The 24853-nt window shown below is 35.3% G+C and overlaps 1 protein-coding gene across 1 annotated transcript in view; it reads left to right on the top strand.

Annotated features, from left to right (window-relative positions):
* BCAS3 (BCAS3 microtubule associated cell migration factor) overlaps positions 1–24853 on the top strand; it is a 598955-nt gene that overhangs the window by 172417 nt on the left and 401685 nt on the right. Inside the window, 1 exon segment of the mRNA XM_027625284.2 lies at positions 14993–15086. Within this exon segment, the coding sequence (XP_027481085.2) occupies positions 14993–15086 (94 nt within the window).

Genomic DNA, 24853 nt, shown 5'->3' on the forward strand with positions numbered 1-24853 from the left:
TCACAGGCCAGGTGAGCACGGAGTGCAGCCAGAGACCAGGGAGACAGGAGTCATTGACTGCTTTTCTCTGAGGGCTCACTGAGGAGTGGGGCCCTGAGCTCTCGGCTCCTCTGGGACCAGAGATTGGGAGGCCGCCATTTTCACTCTCGTCCTCGAAAGCTGTACAGAAATCTTGCAGGGAAAGCTAAAAAGAGCAAACCTGAGCAGATTACTTAGCCTGGCCCCTGGCAAGGGCGGTGCAATTCTGTCTCAGGCAAAGACATTTGAGAATCACTGCAACAGGGCCCTCCCCCAGAAGATCGGCAAGAACATCCAGCCAAGACCAAGTTTACCAATCAATGAGAACTGCAAGACTCCAGTGCACATAGAATTCATGGCTTTTTCCCTGTGATTCTTTAGTCTTTCAAAGTTAATCTTTTAAATTTTCTTTTTCTTTTTCTAATTTTTGAGTTGAATTTTTCTTCTTTCCTTTTTCAACCAACATCTTATCAATTCCTTTTTTAAAATTTTTTTAAGATTTCATTTACTTATTTGAGAGAGAGGGAGAACACAGAGGGAGAGGGAGAGGGAGAGGGAGAAGCAGACTCCCCGCTGAGCAGGGAGCCCAGTGTGGGACTTGATCCCAGGACTCAGGGATCATGACCTGAGCCGAAGGCAGATGCTTAACCAAATGAGCCACCCAGGCGCCCATCAATTCCTTTTTAAAAATCTTTTTTAATTTTCATCTTTACAGTCATATTCCATCCCTTCATCATATTTACCCTTATTTTTATATATATGTAAGTTTTCCTCTCTTTAAAATTTTGAAAGGCACTTTCTTCTAACAGACCAAGGTACACTCAAAATCTAGTGTGTGGCTCTGTTCTATTCACCGGCCTGATCATATTAATTTTTCTTTCTTTCTTTTTTTTTTCCTTTCTTTTCCCCCCGGTTTTGGGTTTCTTCTGATTTGTTTAGTGTATATTTTTCTGGGGTCGTTGTTACCCTTTTAGCAGTTTGTTCCCTCATTCATCTGTTTTCCTCTGGACAAAATGACAAGACGGAAAAACTCACCTCAAAAAAAAGAACAAGAGGCAATACTGACTGCCAGGGACCTAAACAGTACGGACATTAGTAAGATGTCAGAACTAGAGCTCAGAATGATGATTAAAAGATACTAGCTGAGCTTGAAAAAAGCATAGAAGATACTAGATAATCTCTTTCTGGAGATACAAAAGAACTAAAATCTAACCAAGTTGAAATCAAAAAGGCTATTAATGAGGTGCAATAAAAAACAGAGGCTCTAACTGCTAGGATAAATGAGGCAGAAGAGAGAATTAATGATATAGAAGACCAAATGATGGAGAATAAAGAAGCTGAGAAAAAGATAACTACTGGATCACGAGGGCAGAATTTGAGAGATAAGTGATACCATAAGATGAAACAATATTAGAATAATTGGCATCCCAGAAGAAGAAGAGAGAGAGGGGCAGAAGGTATATTGGAGCAAATTATAGCAGAGAACTTCCCTAATTTGGGGAAGGAAACAGGCATCAAAATCCAGGAGGCACAGAGAACCCCTCTCAAAATCAATAAAAATAGGTCAACACCCCGACATCTAATAGTAAAACTTATGAGTCTCAGAGACAAAGAAAAAATCCTGAAAGCAGCTCAGGACAAGAGGTCTACAACCTACAACTGTAGAAATAATTAGATTGGCAGCAGACCTATCCAGAGACCTGGCAGGCCAGAAAGGACTGGCATGATATATTCAGAGCACTAACCGAGAAAAATATGCAGCCAAGAATACTGTATCCAGCTAGGCTGTCATTGAAAATAGGAGACATAAAAAGCTTGCAGGACAAACAAAAACTGAAAGAATTTGCGAACACCAAACGAGCCTACAAGAAGTATTGAAAGGGGCCCTCTAAGCAAAGAAAGAGCCTAAAAGTACATAGACCAGGAAGGAATAGAGACAATATACAGTAACAGTCACCTAACAGGCAATACAATGGCACTAAATTCATATCTTTCAATAGGTACCCTGAATGTAAATGGGCTAAATGCCCCAATCAAAAGACACAGGCTATCAGATTGGATTAAAAAACAAGACCCATCCATATGCTGTCTGCAGGAGACTCACTTTAGACCCAAAGACGCCTCCAGATTTAAAGTGAGGGGGGTGGGAAACCATTTACCATGCTAATGGACATCAAAAGAAAGCTGGGTGGCAATCTTAATATCAGAAAAAATTAGATTTTAAACCAGAGAGTATAATTAGAGATGAGGAAGGACACTATGTCATACTTAAAGGGTCTATCCAACAAGAAGATCTAACAATTGTATGTATGCCCCTAACATGGGAGCAGCCAATTATAAGGCAATTAATAACAAAAGCAAAGAAACACATCGACAATAATACAATAATAATAGGAGACTTTAACACCCCCCTCACTGAAATGGACAGATCATCTAAGCAAAAGATCAACAAGGAAATAAAGACTTTAAATGACACACTGGACCAGATGGACTTCACAGACATATTCAGAAGATTCCATCCCAAAGCAACGGAATACACATTCGTCTCTAGTGCCCATGAAACATTCTCCAGAATAGATCACATCCTAGGTCACAAATCAGGTCTCAACTGCTACCAAAAGATTGGGATTATTCCCTGCATATTTTCAGACCACAGTGCTTTGAAACTAGAACTCAAATCACAAGAGGAAAGTCGGAAAGAACTCAAATACATGGAGGCTAAAGAGCATCCTACTAAAGAATGAATGGGTCAACCAGGAAATTAAAGAAGAATTAAAAAAATTCATGGAAACCAGTGAAAATGAAAACACAACTGTTCAATATCTTTGGGATACAGCAAAGGCAGTCCTGAGAGGAAAGTATATAGCAATACAAGCCTTTCTCAAGAAACAAGAAAGGTCTCAAATACACAACCTAACCCTACACCTAAAGGAGCTAGAGAAAAAACAGCAAATAAAGCCTAAACCCAGCAGGAGAAGAGAAATAATAAAGATCAGAGCAGAAATCAATGAAATAGAAACCAAAAGAACAGTAGAACAGATCAACGAGACTAGGAGCTTGTTCTTTGAAATAATCAACAAGATTGATAAACCCCTGGCCAGACTTATCAGAAAGAAAAGAGAAATGACCCAAATCAACACAATCATGAATGAAAGAGGAGCGATCACAACCAACACCAAAGAAATACAAACAATTATAAGAACATATTATGAGCAACTCTATGCCAGCAAATTAGATGACCTGGAAGAAATGGATGCATTCCTAGAGATGTATCAACTACCAAAATTGAACCAGGAAGAAATAGAAAACCTGAACAGACCTATTTCCACTAAGGAAATTGAAGCAGTCATCAAAAATCTCCCAACAAACAAAAGCCCAGGGCCAGATGGCTTCCCAAGGGAATTCTACCAAACATTTAAAGAAGAATTAATACCCATTCTCCTGAAACTGTTCCAAAAAATAGAAATGGAAGGAAAACTTCCAACTCATTTTATGAGGCCACCATTACCTTGATCCCAAAACCAGACAAAGACTCCATCAAAAAGGAGAACTACAGACCAATATCCTTGATGAACATAGATGCAAAAATTCTCACCAAAATACTAGCCAATAGGACCCAACAGTACATTAAAAGGATTATTCACCACGACCAAGTGGGATTTATCCCTGGGCTGCAAGGTTGGTTCAACACCCGCAAATCAATCAACGTGATACAATACATTAACAAAAGAAAGAACAAGAATCATATGATCCTCTCAAGAGATGCAGAAAAAGCATTTGACAAAGTACAGCATCCTTTCTTGATCAAAACTCTTCAGAGTATAGGGATAGAGGGTACATACCTCAATATCATAAATGCCATCTATGAAAAACCTACAGCAAATATCATTTTCAATGGGGAAAAAAAATGAGAGCTTTACCCCTAGGGTCAGGAATGTGGCAGGGATGTCCACTATCACCAGTGCTATTCAACATGGTACTAGAAGTCCTAGGCACAGCAGTCAGACAGGAAAAAGAAATAAAAGGCATCCGAATTGGCAAAGAAGAAGTCAAACTCTCACTGTTTGCAGATGATATGATACTGTACGTGGAAAACCCAAAAGACTCCATCCCAAAACTGCTAGAACTCATACAGGAATTCAGTAAAGTGGCAGTATATAAAATCAATGCACAGAAATCAGTGGCATTCCTATATACCCACAACAAGACAGAAGAAAGAGAAATTAAGGAGTCGATCCCATTTATAATTGCACCCAACACCATAAGATACCTAGGAATAAATCTAACCAAAGAGGCAAAGGATCTGCACTCAGAAAACTATACAATACTCCTGAAATAAATTGAGAAAGACACAAAGAAATGGAAAAACGTTCTATGCTCATGGATTGGAAGAAAAAAATATTGTATGTCTATACTACCGAAAGCAATCTACACAGTTAATGCAATCCCTATCAAAATACCATCCACTTTTTTCAAAGAAATGGAAGAAATAATCCTAAAATTTGTATGGAACCAGAAAAGACCCCAAATAGCCAGAGGAGTGTTGAAAAAGAAAAGCAAAGTCGGTGGCATTAGAATTCCGGACTTCAAGCTCTATTACATAGCTGCAGTCATCAAGACAGTATGGTACTGGCACAAAAACAGACACATAGATCAATGGAACAGAATAGAGAGCCCAGGAATGGACCCTCAACTCTATGGTCAACCAGTCTTCGACAAAGCAGGGAAGAATGTCCAATGGAAAAAAGACAGTCTCTTCAACAAATGGTGTTGGAAAAATTGGACAGCCACATGAGGAAGAATGAAATTGGATCATTTCCTTACAGCACACACACAAAAAGACTCAAAATGGGTGAAAGACCTAAATGTGAGACAGGAATCCATCAAAATCCTTGAGGAGAACACAGGCCACACCCTCTCCTACCTCAGCTGCAGCAACTTTTTCCTAGAAACATCACCAAAGGCAAGGGAAGCAAGGGCAAAAATGAACTATTGGGACTTCATCAGGATAAAAAGCCTCTGCACGGCAAAAGAAACAGTCAACAAAACCAAAAGACAACTGATGGAATGGGAGAAGATATTTGCAAATGGCATATCAGATAAAGGGCTAGTATCCAAAATCTATAAAGAATTTATCAAATGCAACACCCAAAGAACAAATAATCCAATGAAGAAATGGGCTGAAGACACGAACAGACATTTCTGCAGAGAAGACATCCAGATGGCCAACAGACACATGAAAACGTGCTCAACATCACTTGGCATCAGGGAAATACGAATCAAAACCTCAATGAGATACCACCTCACACCAGTCAGAATGGCAAAAATTAACAAGTCAGGAAATGAGAGATATTTGCGAGGATGCGGATAAAGGGGAACCCTCCTACACTGTTGGTGGGAATGCAAGCTGGTGTGCCACTCTGGAAAACAGTATTCAGGTTCCTCACAAAGTTGAAAATAGAGCTACCCTATGACCCAGCAATTGCACTACTGGGTATTTACCCCAAAGATACAAATGTAGTGATCCAAAGGGGCATGTTCACCCCAATGTTTATAGCAGCAATGTACACAATAGCCAGACTATGAAAAGAGCCTAATCCATCAATAGATGAATGGATAAAGATGTATATACATGGAATATTATGCAGCCATCAAAAAGATGAAATCTTGCCATTTGCAACGACATGGATGGAACTAGAGGGTGTTATGCTAAGCAAAGTAAGTCAGTCAGAGAAAGAGAAGTGATAGGAGTTACACCTCACTGACATCAGGAATTTGAGAAACAACACAGAGAATCATAGGGGAAGGGAAGCAAGAATGAAAAATGAAAGACGAAACCAGAGAGGGAGACAAAGTATAAGAGACTCTTAATTTCAGGAAACAAACTGAGGGTTGCTGGAGTGGAGGGCGGTGGGAGGGATGGGGTGGCTGGGTGATGGACATCCGTGAGGGTATGTACTATGGTGAGCGCTGTGAATTGTGCAAGACTGATGAATCACAGACCTGTAGCTCTGAATCAAATTATACATTATATGTTGATTAAAAAAAAGACACATTAGTAAACAATGCAGAAAAATCACTGTCATTGAGAAGAAAACGGTGTGAGCATACTTACCATCTAATTTAATTTAAAATATTAAATAGAAACAAAACAAAAAATTATTGATGAATTATGATGGTTACAATTGACAATAATGTAAATAATATCAAATTTTATTACACATTTATTTATAGGTATGAAAAAATTCTCAAAGTCGCAAAGTGTATATTAGTATACATACATGGTAATGCATATTATCAAATCCTATATCTTCAGATAATGCAGAAACATTTAGAAGGAGTGATTATAAACATGGAAAAATATGTGACATAATGTAAATCTTGCTGGCGAGAAACCTGTTGGGTTTTGTTTTCTCCCCTCATGCACCCATAAAAATTATTTTCTTTTGTATCAATAGTCTTGAATTTTAAAATATATTTCTGAAGGGAAGTTAATTTCAAAATTCTAATAGTTTGTGATTGTTACTACAAAAAATCTAACCTAAAATTGATTATTAGAATAGTATAGGAGTAGAGCAACATTTGTGAAATAGAAATTATTTTATCGGCGCGCCTGGGTGGCTCAGTTGTTAAGCGTCTGCCTTTGGCTCAGGTCATGATCCCAGGGTCCTGGGATCTAGCCCTGCTTCAGGCTCCCTGCTCAGCGGGAAGCCTGCTTCTCCCTCTCCCACTCGCCCTGCTTGTGTTCCCTCTCTTGCTGTCTTTCTCTGTCAAATAAATAAATAAAATCTTTAAAAAAATATTTTATCTATAACATATATTTAATTCTGTTTTCAGAACATAATGTCTAGAAGCTATGTGAGTCTTAAAAGTATTAACCCTAAATATTGCATGCTCTTTTTAGAAAATCTGCTTCCAGTATATATGGTTCTATATCTGATGAAAGATCACCTTTGACCACTATTCATGTACTGGTTCCTGTAGTAAGATCAAGTGGCCTTTCAAAAGCACGTGAACTCTACTGCAGTGAAAAGATAAAAAAAAAAATCTTTGAAATTCTAGGTTATTGAATTTAGCTGTTGTATTTTATTTGAAATCAGAATAATAGTCATTTTCTACCTCTCCCATGTTAACTTTGTGGTTCACCAAATATCTTGTAGTGCAGGCTTGTATTCTTGTTTAAAACTCTTTTTAAAGATGTGCTAGCAAACTTTTCAGTTGACTAATGACTTTTTTTAAGTTGTGTTAATTAGCTCAAGTTGATAGACACAAATGTTAATTTTCTTTCTTAATTGGAATTAAATATTTAAACCCTTAGTGTTTTATGAGTGTTAAGGTAAAAAATATTTTCTTTTGTCCTTTGATTCTTAATTAATTTACCTCCAAGGCCACCCACATTTACTGCATAGTAACAATCCTCCTCAACATTGTTGAGTTCGGTGAGTCTAAGAAGTCTGTTAAGCATCTACCATTTGTTGACAGACAGATTTGTAGTCATTTAGAAGCAGAAAATGTTATCTCATTATTTTTCATGAAACAGAGGTGTAACTCAACTTTTTTTATTATATTTAAGTGTAGGAACATGTAAAAAGAAAATCTTTAATTATATTAAAAAGCATAGCATTAGGCCTTATGTCATCAAATGTCGCCCCCGCCCCCGTTCTTTATTTTTTAAAGTTTAAAATGGAATTCTTGGATTTCGAATATGGAAATGAACTGGAGGTTGTGGAGTTGCAAAAGTTCATTTTTCCTTGGTAAAGGAATTGTTAACACTTGAAACAAGTAAAGTTGTTTATTAGGAAATAAGTGTTACAGAATTGTTAGCTTTTAAAAGTTAAAAAAAACTTAAAAAAGTTTTTTTAACTTAAAAAGTTAAAAAGTGTTGCCCAACCTGAAAAATGCTATCTTTTCTATATTTGTTGAGATCATAATCTCTTTTCATTCCCACTTAAAATGTTCTGAAATGTTAATTGATTTTAAGGTTCTATTATAAAGCAGGAAATAAATTGATGTTCAATAAATGGTAAGTTGCTATGTGCATTTTGAAAGAATTATAAATATTTTTTAAAGCAACAAGATTTCCTGAGTATAATACTGTCCTCCTTTCTTTTATTAATGTGAATCTGTTTTTTGTCAAGAAGACATTTTTGTCTCTGATACATAGTTCAGTTGGAGTACAGGGCTGTTTTTAGGTTATGCTGGATTGTATTAAAAAGACTTCAGGGGTTATTGTCATAGATTTATCACTTCTAGCCCTTTCCAACTGATATTTGACCTTAGCTGTAATGTTTTTCTTTTTCCATATATATCTCAGGAGCTGAAGCTGACATTATGTTCACTTTTGCTGTTTAAATCCATTGAGGCTTTAATAAAGATATTTTCATGTTTACAGTGGCATCGTATAAAATTTGATTCACCATCTTTCTAATGCTAAATTGATTAGTTTGATTTTATGTTGACGGGATCATTGTGTGGTAACTGCATTAAGGAAGAGTGGATTTGATTGACTTCGTATCCATTTTTAAATCTGTGTTACTTGTTTTATTTAAAAGCATTTTGTGGCTAAGATAAACTAAGTGGTATAATATGCCTTTACACATTTATATAATTGAAGTTAGCAGTGTGGCAAAGTCTCTAATCAAAGGAAAATGCTCCAGAATGATGACATAAACTTAAGCTCTTTCTTTCCCTGGGTACAGCTGTTATTCATAATAATTTAATGGCTCCTGAAGTGTTTTTGTCTTTTTGTTCACATGATAAAGTCTTATCCACCTTGTATCAATTAAAGTGCTTTGATGAATTTTAATACAGTCAAGTTGTTATTACATATACTTAAGTTCAGCCTGCTTAGTTAACCGGTGAGTAAAAGGTGCATGTCTTAGGACAATTGTATTGGGGTATCTTTTCTATTACTAATTTGATGTTTTAGGTAAGGTGATAATGCAATGGAGAGAATCCTTCCAAAAGTATCTGGTTGTTGTATTTGTGAAGCTCATAAAGAGAAGATACAAAGAATCTTACACAGTGGTATGAGGCTTTGCTGTGCCCTGAGATTAATGTGCCTTTTTACTAGACAGCTTCTATATTGATACCATTAAATAGAGTACTAACTACTAATTATGTTGGAGAGGAAGATATATAGGGTTATAATATATGTAAGGAAAGGGAATCTTGTAAAATTGAGTTAAAACAGTGAAATGGGGAAAAGACAAATATTTCACAGAAAAAAATAAAACATACAAATTTTCCCTGACTTAAAATATCTTGACTTAATGACTTTTCAACTTTACGATGATGTGAAAGTGATATAAATTCAGTAGAAACTGTACTTTGAATTTTGAATTTTCCCCAGTTCAGTGATACATGTGTAGTACTCTCCTGTGATGCTGGGCAGCAGTGGCCCAGCCACAGCCCCTAGTGAGCCATGTGATTAGGAAGGTAAACAATGGATACACTTATAACTGTTCTGCACCCACACAACCATTTCCACTTCCCTCCTCTTTGCCCCCACCAAACTGGGAAATAAACCCAAAGGCCAGAGGTAGAAGGGGCCATATCTTGGCCTGGGCTCCACTTTATTCTGAAGCCTGTTGGGGCCCGGAATCCACGGGTCCCAATGGGTCCCTGCTGTTGGCCGGGAGAAGCTGGGAGAGCTCTGTTTGTGGCAAGGGCCAATAAGCAGAAATGAGAGCCCTCATATGTTGTTGGTGGGAATGTAAATTTGTGTAGGTGCTTTGGAAAAGAGTTACCATATGATTTAGCAATTTGTCTTCCAGATATACCCAAAAGAAATGAAAATACATGTCCATGAATGTTCATAGCAGCATTATTTGTAATGGCTAAAAAGTAGGAGCAACCCTAATGTACATCAACTGATTGGTAGATGGATAAATAAAATGTGGCATATACATGCAATGTGATATTCTTCTGCAATAAAAAGCATGTTCCAATGTGGATAAGTCTTGAAAATAATATGCTTTGTGAAAGAAGCCAGTCACAAAAGAGTATATGTTGTACGATTCCATTTATATGAAATGTCCAGAAGAAGCAAATCAATAGAAAGAGAAAATAGACTATAGTTGCCCAGGGCTGGGAGTTTGGAAGAAATGGGGAAATGTGGGGAAACTGTTAATGATTATGGGGTTTCTTTTGGTGATGAAAATGTTCTAGATTTGGTTGTCGTGATGGTTCTACAATTATGTGAATATACCATATATCCCAGAGTAAACCCTTAGTATATTTAACAAACTTGATTTAACACACTTTCCTGGAGACTACTCCTATAAGACTTCTTTTCCTTTTCTTATTTTTCTCACTTAATATGTATAAGACTGATGAATCACAGAATCTGTATCCCTGAAACAAATAATACATTATATGTTAATAATTAAAAAAAAAGAAAGTCAATCGAACAACTAAAAAGAAAGGTTAGAAAAATAACTTACAATGCATTTTTTTCCGCCAGTTGTGGTAAAATATGCATAACATAAAATTTGACATTTAGCCATTTTTAAGTTTACAATTCAGTGGCATAAGTATATTCACCGTACTATACAACAGTCACTATTCTCCATTCTAGAACTTTTTTTATCATCTGGATTCATTATACTGTAACTCCCCAACCCCCTGCCCCACGGTCCCTGGTGACCATCATTCTGATTTCTGCCTCTGGTAGATTGCCCATAATTAAAGAGAGTAAATACAAAGTGTTGGAAAGGATGTGGAGAAATTGGAAACCTCATACTTTACTCGTGGAAATATAAAAGGATGTAACTATTTTGGAAAACTGTTAGTTTCTTTAAAAGTTCAGCATATGTTTATCGTATCACTGAGCAAATTCACTTCTAGGTCTCTCCCCAAGAGAAATAAAAACATGTTCACAAAAATATGTATACATAGATATTCATAACAGACTATGCATAATAGTAATCAACTAGAAATAATCCAAATTGCCAAGAATTGGTGGGTGAACCCACATGTTGTGAGATACCTCCATACAGTGGAATACAACTCAGCAATATAAAGAAATGTATGATACCTGAAACAACATGGTTGGACTATAAAAATTATATAAGAGAAAGAAAATAGAAGGCAAATTGCATGATTCTTTTTTTCTTAAAGATCTCATTTATTTATTTGTCAGAGAAAGAGAGCACAAGCACGGGGAGTGGCAGGCAGAGGGAGAAGCAGGCTTCCCGCTGAGGAAGGAGCCAGATGTGGGACTCGATCCCAGGACCCTGGGATGATGACCTGAGTCGAAGGCAGACGCTTAACTGACTGAGCCACCTAGGTGTCCCTGCATGATTCTATTTACATGAAAAATTTTCAAAATTTTAGAAAAGGCAAAAAAGATAAAATATACATAGGGTTTGCCTGGGGCTTAAGGTTAGAGATCTACCATAGGGTTAATATGAAGACATTTTTTGGGTGATGGAAGAATTCTATATCTAGAATGTGGTAATGGTTATACAGTTGTATAAACTTACTGAGCATTAAATTTATACATTATTAAAATTTATTAAATGGGTGATTTCAATGTATAAATTTACTGATGATTGGGGAATGACTATTAGTTATGGTGAAGAGGTAAGCAAATCTTCTCCCTAGAAAATAAGTACATTACTTGAAAGAATTTTCAAAAATTACTATTTGGGGACTCTGGATATTGACCAAAAACTAAGAATGAAATGATAAACATGTAAAGATTCTAGAGTTTTGATAACAGTAAAAGGAGAAAATGGCCTTTTTGCCTGAGGCTGCTCTTATTCACATCTGCCTGGAGTTTGGTGAGTGTGATAGTTTTACCAGAGTTAAGTGGACCAGATGAACAAGCTATTTCTCTTTTAGGCAGGAGATTTACTTGATTTGGAGTAGTATGTTAAAACCCAAGCCCAAAAATATTTCCATTAAAAGTAGTAAACTTGGTAGGTGATGAGTAAGGGATAATGTGTAGCTCGGCTAGCCTGAGATTTCAGTTCAGTTTGGGGCCAATTTGAAGAACAGAGAGGAAAAATGTTGGTGAAATATAAATAGAGCCTCAAAACCTTTGGAACAATATCAAGGGTACCAACATGTGTGTAATTGGGATCTCAGAAAGAGAGGTGATAAAGGGTCAGAAGGACATTTGAAGAAATGAAATATATAAATATTTATCTTTCTCTTCCATTAATTTTTTTTAAAAAAAGTTGACAGTTGTTTTAGGGAATAATTATAACCTGTTTCTCAGTTGATAATACATATGACAACAGTAGCATAAAGGAATGGGGAGGAAATACAGCTATATTGGAGCAAGGAGCTATAATTTATTGCAATTAAGTTTGTAACTAATGGACAATCTTGTAATCCATGTAGCACCTTGTAACCTATGCAACCACTAAAAAATTACTCCAAAAAATCAACAGAGGAATTAAAATGGTGACATTAAAAATAATTAACACAAAAAAGAGGATCAGAAGTACAATAAACACTTGAGACAAAATAAATAGCAAAATGGCAGACCTAAATCCAATTATGTGCATAATTATATTAACTATAAATGGATTCAAGTTAAAAAACAGTGATTATCAGACCAGAATCATTCAGATTTGAAGATATAATTGGTTGAAATAAAAGGATTGGAGAAATGTACCATGCAAACAATAACCGTAATAGGACGAGAGTGGCTATATTAATATCAGACAAAATACCTTAGTCAAGAAATAGTGCCAGAGAGAAAGATATTTCATAATAAAAAGAGGGCCAGTGTAATAGGTAGATAAAACAAATATTAATGTGTAAACACCTACAGCATAGCCCAACAAACATTGAGCAAAATCCAGCAGATTAAAAGGAGAAATTATAGCTATCATTTACAGCTTGAGATTTAAATACTTTGCTCTCAATAATTGATAGGAAAAACTAGACAAAATTTGTGAAGATATATAAGACTTGATTAACCCTATCAACCAGCATAGTGTAACACTCCCTCCCCAAACCTGTAGAATTTGTATTCTTTTCAAGAACATCTGGAATGTTTTCCAAGATAGACCTTATGGTTGGACGAAAAACAAACCTAAATAGCTTTAAAACAATTAAAATCATGCAAAGTATGTTCCCTGTGAACTATGGAAATCAATAATAGAATGAAATTATGGAAATCTCCCAATATTTGGAAATAAAACAACACACCTACCTATAAATAACTCATGGGTCAGAGAAGGAATCTCTAGGAAATTAGAAAATATTTTGAATGGAATGAAAATAAAAAGTGAACATATCAGAATTTATAAGTGCAGCTATTCTCTTGCATAGAGGGAAATTCTTAGCTTTAAATGCTTACAGTAGAAAAGAAAAATGGTCTGAAACTAATAGTCTTTGCTTTTCCCTTTTTCTTATCTGAAAAAGAGCAAATTATTACCAAGCAAAACAAATGAAGTAAATACTAAAGATACGAACAGAAGTAAAAAAAAAAAAAAAAAGCAAACAGTGCAATATTGGGGAAAATTCAAAATTGGTTCTTTGCAAAGATCAACAAAATTGATCCTCAAAAAGTTAAAAATAGAATTATCATATGATCCAGCAATCTGGCTTCTGGGTTAATATGCAAAAGAATTCAGGGCAGCATCTCCAAGAGATATTTACACACCCACGTTCATTGCAGCATGTTCATGGTAACCAGGATGTGAAAGCAATCCATATATCTATCTCAGGGTGAATGGATAAAGAAAAATGTGATATATACATACTATATAATAATATTATACAGCCTTAAAATGGAAGGAAATCTCATGACATGTTACAGCATGGACAGACCTTGAGGACATTTTGCTAAGGGAAATAAGCCAGTAACAAAAGCGCAAATACTCTATTCTTTCCATTATTTTGACTCTCTAAAATACTCAAAATCATAGAAACAAAATAGAAAGATGGTTACCAAGGGCTAGGAAGGGAGGAGAAAGAATAGAGTTGGGTGGGTATAGAGTTTGGTGGGTATAGAGTTTCAGTGTTGCAGATGAAAAAGTTCTAGAAATCTGTTACACAACAGTCTGAATGTACTTAATATACTGAACTGAACACTCAGATATTGTTAAGATGGCAACAATGATCTGTGCACAAAAAATTGATAAATCTGTGGCTTCACTGAATTGCTGGTTTGAGTCAGAGCAATAAGGCAAGAAAATTAAAGCATTAAGATAGGAAAGGATGACAAATTAGACATTTCTGTATAATGGATTGTTGTAATGGTTATAGTATTGTATAAAATCATTGAATTATAAACATAAAATAGGCAACTTTAATGGTATGTGAATCATACCTTTGTAAAACTTTTAACACTAAAAGGAAAATTAATGCTGCCGGTGTAGGATTAGTTCCTGGTGTACTTTAGATTATTTAGGGGCGCCTGGGTGGCTCAGTCAGTTAAGCATCTGCCTCCAGCTCAGGGTCCTGGGATCAAGTCCCGCATCAGGCTCCTTGCTCAGCAGGGATCCTCTTTCTCTCTCTGCCTGCCACTGCCATCGCTTGTGCTGCGCGCACGCGTGCTCTCTCTCTCACAAATAAAATCTTAAAAAATATTTCTAGATTAAATTATTTATGTCTGAATATCATGGCCTGATAATGATCTAGTCATGAGCAAGCATTTTCCAGCAGGCCATAACACAATGAGAACTGTATGTTCTTTGGATGAAGCTCTCCATGGCTGACTTTATGCTTTTTGTTTTCTTCTGAACCTCTACTTCAAGAAATTATTGTCTCTGTCATTTACAGTAAAGCCAGTCAACTGTTTCTAGAGTTTCTATGATTGATCTGCTGGGGCATATATCTTTTCCTCAGTCCTAAAGTGGCCTTCTCACCTTATAGTGACAAGAATAATCTTCCAATATAGTGGAAGCATGTTATTTGGTCAGGGGTGTCGTGGGGTAGTTGTGTATATCTTCAGGCTCAGTGATTGGTGAGTAAAGCTTAACTTCCATTTGCCTTCTTTCTTTCTGTAAAGGTGCTTGTGAGCGAGGATTCTGACAGTGATGGTATTGTGGCCCACTTTCCTGCTCATGAAAAACCAGTATGCTGTATGGCGTTTAATACAAGTGGTATGTTCTTTTAAAAAAAATTTTTTTTTTTGCCATTTATATCATGGATTTTTCAACCAATTTTTTTTTTAGAAATGGAAAATATGAAATATGGAATCTGACTTTTCTTATATGGGTCAGTGTATATCAAAAAAGTAAGTAGTGTTCAGTAAGTGGTTCTTGAATGAATGAATTTAAAATAAAAATTTAGAAATCCTCTAAGTATTAGTTTTGCTCTCAAGAAGGTGGTAAACAATGCTGTTGAGTTACGTTAATTTCTGTATCATAATTAAGCCAAGAATTTCAATATTCCAGACTACATATTAATGTATGTAAGTGGCACTTTCTTTGTAACTTCAAGTTTCCTTTTCATTTTGTAACATATTATAAACTATTTGTATTTTTCCCTGTTTTTTGGTGGTAGTTTCTGTTTTTCTGCTTGTTCTTAAGGCATTTGATAAGGAGAGATGTTATAGTATATGGAATGCCCTACTACTTTTCATTTTCTTTCCAAACTTTTTGTTATGTAAGGTTTCAAACATAAAAATAGATTTAAAAGATAGTACTGGGTGTTGTACACAAGCCATGAATCATGGAACACTGCATCAAAAACTAATGATGTAATGTATGGTGATTAGCATAACATAAAAAAAATAAAAATATATCAAAATGATAAAAAATAGATTTAAAAGATAATATAATAATGACCTGTGAATAAATAGGTGTTCACATTTCATATGTATAATAAATAAATATATATGTATACGTATGTATATATAAATATACTTGTACAGCCGTGTATGTGTAATATATATACACAGGCATGTTGTATTTTGTTGAATCATTTGAATTTAAGTTACATATTTGATGACATTTCACCAGACTACAAATTAATCATACATTTCCTAAGAATAAGGACCTTTTCCCATGTAAGCAGATAGTGTAGTTCAGAAAGTTAACACATCATATTATCTAATATCCAAGCCATAATCTAAAATTTACCAATTATCTCAAAAATGTGTCCTGCAAAATAATGTAATATGATACTGTGTTTGATCACATGGATATGTTAGTAGCCCATCAAAATATCTACATTTTGGAGATAGGTTTTTCTTGTGGAGATTAGCAAGTAATCTGTAGAGTGTTATTTTGGCTTCATTTCTGAAACAACTTTTTATTTAATAGTGTTGTTACGTGGAAGGCTGTAGAATGGTGGTTTTTCTAATTCTGTCATGTTTTCTGCATGATTAACTGCTGTTCTTCTATTAAAAAGAGTTTTTTCTCATCAACCAGGAATGAACCATAGTTCTCGTGTATGTAAAGGGCAAGATACACGTTTAATTCTTTCTCTTTACTGATTTTCATGGTTAGGAATTGATTTAATACTTAGAGTGGTATAATTCCACTCTAGTGGAGCTATTTTTAAAATACTTTGTTTTTAAGTAAAAGATAAAATTGCTCTTTTGCTTTCAGAGCTGAAATAATCTTCATAAACTTACAATCTTTTCTGATCTTATCCCTTTGGTTGATGGATCTAAAGAGATTGTCATTTTTATCTTATTCTGCAGAAATGATCCTATTAGTTAAAATTGATGGAAAGACCCATCTTTTTTCCCTTTTCATCTTTTCAAATAAAGAATGATGGTAAGAGGATAATATAGAGTATTTTGAATAATCTCCCTTCTAATATCTTAATTAGTCATTTTTGATAGAGAGGAAGATTTTGCAGTGATTGTTGATCAGTAGGATTGATTTAATTAATGAAGACAAAGATTTATGGAAATGCTCTGAATGTTATGGGAATTAAGTTAAATTTGAAGAAACAATCTGGAAGTTATGTCACTTACAGCACTCCACTTGGAGTAACCAGTATGACTCATTTTGATAGTCCATCTGTTATGTCAAATCTCCTTTGTATTAATGTATATTTCATATTACCATAGTCAGAATGTTTCAGACATTGGAAGCTGTATTTTTTTCCTGCCTGTGGCTTTCCATTAAAATAAGAACATCCTATATAACCTAAGGAATGTTTTAGTTATTTCTTTCATTGTCTAACAGTGAGTTCTGGAAAACCAGTTTTCTATGATTTCATAATTTTGATGTACATTTTTTATTTTATTTCTATTTGAATCCCCAAATTTGTGTTTTTATGGTAAGATTAATAATTTTTATATTTACACCTACTTTTTTTGTGTTCCTAACGCACTAGTTGTATAACTCTATGATATAATTTATCTTGGGATAATCATTTCTTTAAATACTTGTTTCCTTACCTAACCTCTGGGTTCCGCTTTACATTAGGGTTCACTCTTGGTGTTCTACATTCTGTCAGTTTTGACAAATATATAATGGCATGTATCCACCATTATAGTACTATACAGAACAGTTTCACTGCCCTTAGAATCCCCTTTGCTCTTGTTCATCCCTCCCTCCCTCAACCTTTCACAACCAGTGATCCTTTTACTGTTTCCATAGTTTCAGTTTTTCCAGAATGTCACATAGTTGGAATCTTACTGTATATGGTTATTTCAGATTGGCTTCCTTCCTTTACTAATATGCATTTAAATCTCCTCCATGTCTTTTCACGCCTTGATTGCTCATTTCGTTTTAGTGCTGAATAATATTCCATTGTGTGGACATACCATAGTTTATTTGCCATTTGTGTATCTTCTTTGATGAGGTGTCTGTTCAGATCTTTTGTCCATTTTTAATTGGGTGATTCATTTTTTAATTGTTGACTTTTAAGAGTTCTTTGTATATTTTGGATAACAGTCTTGTATTAGATATGTGTTTTGTAAATATTTTCTTGCAGTCTTTAATTTGTCTTCTTATTCTCTTGAAAGTGTTTTTGAAGATCAGAATTATTTAATTTTAATGAAGTCCAGCTTATCAGTTATTTCTTTTATAGATCATTCCTTTGGTGTGTATATAACCTCTTTAAAACATATAAATTGACATTCTTCTGCTGTTGTATTCTTAAGTCAATCTTACATTGACTGTTGTAATTTCTTGAAGGGAAGATCATTTTGTGAGAACTGTTTTATGAGTTTTAAGATCTCTTTTATTTTTTTTCTTGAATCTCAAATGAGGCTTCTTAACTTCTATCTAAGATCTGGGAAGTCCATGGATAGAATTCAGAGAGTATGTGGACTTAGGAAAAAACTACATCTTTATTTTTTCTAATCTCTGATGAAAATTTCCTTCACTTATGAATATGTAAAATAAACCAATGGAATACTAGTTGTACTGATGAGTTTATGAGCAATAAAAATAACAGATGTTTTCATATCATTTCTATCTTATTTATATAATTCTTTCAATATTGCTTATGGTTCAAAATTATGGTAGACCCTATATTTTAATATATGACAAAAAGCACATATTCTGCATGTCAGTTTTTAAAATCACAAGTATTTTACTTTGTCTTAAAAATATATTATTCTGAGAAAGATGTTCCTAGGCTTCACCATGTTGCTAAAAAGGTTCATGGCGCTAGAATGTTTAAGAGCCTGTTATCCAAAGGTTTATGTTTGGTGTGATTTCACCTGGCTAAACACATTGGAAGCTAGCACTCTCACTGGAGATGCCATTCACATTGCCTGGCTCAGGCTTGGTGATTGAGTTAACAAGTGACATTCCCTACTCATGGAATCTGTGGATGTGATAGAGACTTAAAACAAGGAAGGAAAATCCTTTGTAGAGTAAGGACAGATGCCAGGAGATGAATATTAATTTGGTTTCGACTACTGGGGAACGTTCTTCAAAGGAAGTCAGTTCTAATCTGTAACCTAAAAGATGGTTAGCTAGGGAATAATGATTCTGTGTCTGGTATATAAATAAATATTAGTTGAATGAATGAGGCAAGAAAAATATGGCACATTTGACATAGATTGTGGAACAGAGTCTATACAGTGGACTCATCCGTTTATTATGTGGCAGATATATTTTTCAATGTGTCATCATTTCTGCAACATTTTATAAATGCTTTGTACCTGTTTAAATATTTGAATTAAATGGAGGGTTCATAACTCAGCAACCACTCACAAAATTGGTTTGCAAAATCTTTCATAGAAGATGGTGGAGATTTCATGCAACTGCTTGCAATTCATCTTAGTTATTTACTGTTCAGCTCTGAGTATTTTTGCTACTCAGAATATGACTGTTATGGCTTGAGTATAAGTGAGTGTGTCTATAAAAGATTCAATTCTCACTGATTTGAAAGCCTCAACTTTTTTTTTTTTTAAACTGGTGACTGAGTTTCTTATATAATGATATTGGATTCAGCTGTGGCTGCTAATGATTATCCAGCTCCTGTGATTGTGACATTTTATTTTGCTTGTATAGTTTCTGTATTACATTTCTTGTTTTATCTTAACCCTCTCAGATTGAGACATATATACCTACATACATACGACATGTTTGAAGCAAGAGGCTGCATTGCCATTTGTAAATGCATGGATACCTTAGTGGTTGTTATTTTCCCCTTTAGTTACTTATGTTACAGTTTTAAAAAATATTTTTGGGAGATCAAATGATGTATTTTCTATTGATCTTTAAATCCTCCAATAAATTTACTTATGTTATAACATGAGACAGTTTTCTGTTCTCTGGTTGAATTAGTTTTATTAGCTTCTGAACTTTTATCAATTGGTATTTTGTGGAAAGGTATGTAATTTAAGTGGGCCTTAACACAGTACTTACAGTTTTTTTTACTTAATTGGGCCTTTTCAAAATATAACTTGTAGATCCTCTAGTAACACCTTCCAGTTTTTCTTTACATGTATCCATACGTGCTTCTAAATTTATTTCTATCAGTGAGTTTTAACAGTTTTGCTCCTTTAATAATTCTTTTACTTGGTTAAAGGCTTTTCCATGGGGTATATGGTGTGGCCAATAATAACAATAGTGCTTGTTAGAATACTTTTTACAAGTTTAGGGAAGTTCATTAAAAAAAAGCAAAACAAAACGTAACAAAAATGTTGATGGTGTATTTTTGTTTTTGAACCTGATCTTTCTCTAACAACTTTACCTGAACATATCCCTGTTATACTTATGAATGTAAATAAATTTCTTAGTGTCTTTTATTTTTTTTGGAAAGGCATATTTTTGGATGACAGAATTATTAAAATATCCTGGACATACATCAGAATTCGAGAAGAAACCAGACCTGTTGTTTTAGAAGCAATGTAAAATGTACACAATGAAATAACACTCCATTTCTCCTACGGAGAAAATGTAGGTTGTTTGACTGCATGATCATTTGGTCCATGGTCCATTTGGTCTTGTATGGGGCCTATTCAGCAAAGAAATTAAGGGCTGCCATTAAATAGTGTTGTGAAACTTGTAGTTCAGCAGCTGCACGCAGTTTGTTTTTCAATTTCTCCTTCCCATTCTTGTTTATTAGCTGTGGCTGTGAGTCCTGAATTAAAACAAATATTTTAGTGGCAACATTTATGATTTGGTTGGAAGTACCAGAGAGACCTCCAGTGCTTAAATCTGGACAGATTTCACTTTGGGTGGTGTAAATTTCTTGCTTTTAATGATTTAAATACACAATGAGTAACGTTTTCTAGAGAGCTTTTTTTTTTAAATTAATGAACTTTATTTTTTTGAGCAGTTTCAGGTTCACAGCAAAATTGGGAAGTACAGAGAACTCTCATATAATCCTGCCCTCACCCCAGACTGCTCATACTATTGACATTCCACACCACAGTGGGAGTAAGGTTACAGATGATGAACGTATATTGACCGAAGTCTGTCGTTTACCATAGGGTTCACTCTTGGTGTTCACACATTCTCTGTGTCTTGACAAATTAAAATTGACAAATACCTACCTTTGTAGTATCCTACCGAATAGTTTCATTGCCTAAATGTTTTTCATCGTATTTGGGACTTCTCAGTTATTATTTCTTTGAACATTTTTTCTGCCTCTTTTTCCTTCTTTGCTACTCATCGATTAATCTTCTTGATGGTGTCTTTTTTTTTTTTTTAAAGATTTATTTATTTATTTTGAGAGAGTGAGAATGAGAGAGAGAGAGAGAGAGAGTACATGAGAGCGGGGAGGGTTAGAGGGAGAAGCAGGCCCCTTGCCAAGCGGGGAGCCCGATGCGGGACTCGATCCCGGGACTCCAGGATCATGACCTGAGCTGAAGGCAGTTGCCTAACCAACTGAGCCACCCAGGCGCCCCTCTTGATGGTGTCTTATAGGTCTCAGGGGCTCTGTTCATTTTTCTTCATTCTTTTTTCTCAAACTAGATAATTTCAGTTGATTTCTTCTGCCAGGTTCAAATTTGCTATGTGAGCCCCTCTATTGAAGTTATTGTACTTTTGAATTCCAGAATTTCTCTTTGTTTCTTTTTTATAATATTATCTCTTTATTGATATCCTCTACTTGGTGAGACATAGTTCTCATACTTTCCTTTAATCCTCTAGACATGCTTTCTCTGCATCCTTGCTGTTATTTGCTATTCTCACCATTTTTTATTTTATAAATACTGTTGGATATGGGTAATAGTGGTGATTTGGAGATATTTTTTCCCAGTGAGGAGTTTGTGTTTTTATCTTTTTAGCAGGGTCTTTTGCTGAGCAAAATTATTTATTTTTTGTCAAATCAATAAAAAAAAATTAGTTGGGTTTTCGTGTTCATGCCTAAAAAATGTGCACCAATCTGGGACCTGAAGATTTTTCTCCTGTGTGATTTTCTAATAGTTTTCTTGTTTTACATTTTATATTTAAATTTATCATTTTGTGTTATTTTTTGGGGGTGGGGCAGAGGAAGAGGGAGAGAGAATCTTAAGCAGGCTCCATGCCCAGCTCAGGGCCCGATGCAGGCCTTGATCTCATGACCCTTAGATCATGACCTGAGCCAAAGTCAGGAGTTGAACACTTAAACGACTGTGCCATCCAGGTCCCCCATTTTGTGTTAGTTTTTGTATAATGTGTTGGATTAGGTCATGGTTCATCTGTTTTTTGTTTCTGCTTTTGTTTTTTGGCTATGGATATACAGTTGATACTTCATCATTTTTTCAAAATCCCATTCTTTCTCCATTGAATTTCTTTTGCACTTTTCTCATTAAAGTAACATACTTCTGTGGGATATTTCTGGATTCTCTGATGAAGATGACTTTTTAGCTTTTTTCTGTATGGAGATATCTATATTTTGCCCATAATTTTCAGGAACGTTTCAACTAGATAGGATAGATTAGTTTGACAGTTGTCTATTTAATTGCTAGCAACTGTCAGCTCTCTTTCTTTGTTCACAGCTTTTAGCATTATTAATCTTTTTAAAAAGATTTATTTATTTGAGAGAGAGAGAGAGACCATGTGCACAGAGAGAGAGAGAGAGAGAGGAGAGGCAGACCCCACCATTGAGCACAGAGCCTGACGTGGGGCTCAATCCCAGGACCCTGAAATCATGACCTGAGCCGAAGGCAGATGCTTAAATGACAGCCACGCAGGTGTCCCATTTAGCATTATTAATCTTGATCCTCTCAATTAGTTGGGTACAGAGTTGCACTTTTTGGGGGCAGCATTCTAATTTGTGGTGTCAGCTCAATAGAGCCATTGCAAGTTTTTGAAAAGGTTGCTGAGTTCTTCTTACCCTCACATATTGTGGATTTTTTTTCCTTCTGCTGTTCTGCCTGATGTAAGAGAAACTAATTTTCTTTATGTTTTTTGTATTGAACTTACAAGTAGATTTTTAAAGAACTTTGGTTTTGTTTTTTATCAGTTTTGTTTTTGTTATAGGGTAACAGCAACAGTCTTTTGATTTCACACATTCAACCCGAAATCCTCTTTGCTGGTTATTGGAGCAGGTAAAATGTTCTCGAGGACCACTAGATGTAGACAGTAACCTGTGTACATGTATTAGCTCGGGTTGCCATAGCATAATACCATAGACTGGGTGGCTTAAACAACGGAATTTTTTTTCCTCACAGTTCTGGAGGCTAGAAGTCCAAAAACAAGATTCCAGCTGATTTGATTTCTAGTGAGGTGTTTCTTCCTGGCTAACAAATAGTCACCTTCCCTTCTCAGTGTGTCTTCACATAGCTTTTCTTTGGTGCAGGGGAGCAGGGAGAGAGAGAAAGAAAGTTAGTTCTGTGGTCTCTTTCTCTCTTTTTAAATTTTTATTTAATTTTAATTTTAATTTTTGTTCTTTTTTTTAAATTGAAGTATAATTGACATACAATGTTATATTAGTTGCAGGTGTGTAACATCTTGATTTGACAATTCTATACCTTACTTAGTGCTCACTGTGATAAGTGTAGTTACCATCTGTCACCATACAATGTTATTACAATATTATTGGCTATATTCCTTATGCTGCATTTTTCATCTTCCTGACTTACTTATTTTATAACTGGAGGTTTGTACCTCTTAACCTTTATCTCTTCTGCTCATTCCCCTCACCTCCCCTCTGGCAACCATCAGTTTGTTCTCTGTATTTAAGAGTCTGTTTTCTGTTTATTTGTTCATTTGTTTCATTTTTTTTAGATTCCACATTTAAGTGGGATGTATGGTAATTCTCTTTCTGACTTATTTCACTTAGCATAGTAACCCTCTAGACCCGTGCTACAAATGGCAAAATCTCATTCTTTTTTATAGCTGAGTAATATTCCTTATTTTTTTTAAAGATTTTATTTATTTATTTGAGAGAGAGAGAGAATGAGAGAGAGCACGAGAGGGAAGAGGGTCAGAGGGAGAAGCAGACCCCCCGCTGAGCAGGGAGCCCGATGCGGGACTCGATCCCGGGACTCCAGGATCATGACCTGAGCCGAAGGCAGTCGCCCAACCAACTGAGCCACCCAGGCGCCCGTAATATTCCTTATTTTATATATAAGTGTATATAACATCTTTATCCATTCATGTATTGATGGACACTTAGTTTGCTTCCATATCTTGGCTATTATAAATAATGCTGCACTATACATAGGGGTGCATATGTCATATGGGTGTTCTATTATTAATTTTTTTTGAGGAACTTCCATATTGTTTTCCACAGTGCTTGCACCAATTTACATTCCCACCAGTAGTGTACAAGGGTTTGTGATGGCTCTTCTTCTAAGGACACTAATCATATCAGATCAGGGTCTCACCCTATCATCTTATTTAAACTTAATTACTTCCTTAAAGATCCCATCTCCAAATAGAGCCTGGGTTTCTAAGACTTTCAATATTGGAATTTGGGGGCTACACAAATACTGGGTTCGTAACAGTAGATCTAAGAACCATTCAGTTACTCTTAGTTTTTAAAAAATCTTATTTGGTCACAGCCCAATTCTAGGTTCTTCTGTTTGTGATTGTTGTATCATACTTTTCCCATGTGTTTACTTCCATTTTTAAGATACTCAAATATTTTGGAAGAAATGTTAAACGTTAATGAGACCGTCATCTTGTATTGTGCTGTCTAAAAGTATTATAACCCAGCACAACTTTACTGCTTCAACCTGTTCTCCTACCTTTTCCCTCCAACATTTAGCCACACTGTTTTTCTCCTTAATCATGTTACATCCTTTTTCATCTGCCTGAAATCCTCTTTTTACTGGGATAACTCCTCTTTATCTCTTGAGTCCCACTTTAAATATCATTTTGTAAAGACCTGCCTGACTCTAAATAAAATGTCATGCCCCTCCCAACTTGCCACTTAATTGGGCAAGTTACTTAATCTGCTTGGATCACCCCCAGAACTTCAGTTTGCTCATCAATGAAATGAGGGGTGATAATGGTGCCTAAAACAATACCAAAAACATAGTGAGGCCTCACAAAATTTAGCTGGCATTGTTTTT

The sequence above is a fragment of the Zalophus californianus genome, chromosome 16 (assembly GCF_009762305.2).
Source record: "Zalophus californianus isolate mZalCal1 chromosome 16, mZalCal1.pri.v2, whole genome shotgun sequence".
Classification (NCBI taxonomy): Eukaryota; Metazoa; Chordata; class Mammalia; order Carnivora; family Otariidae; genus Zalophus; species Zalophus californianus.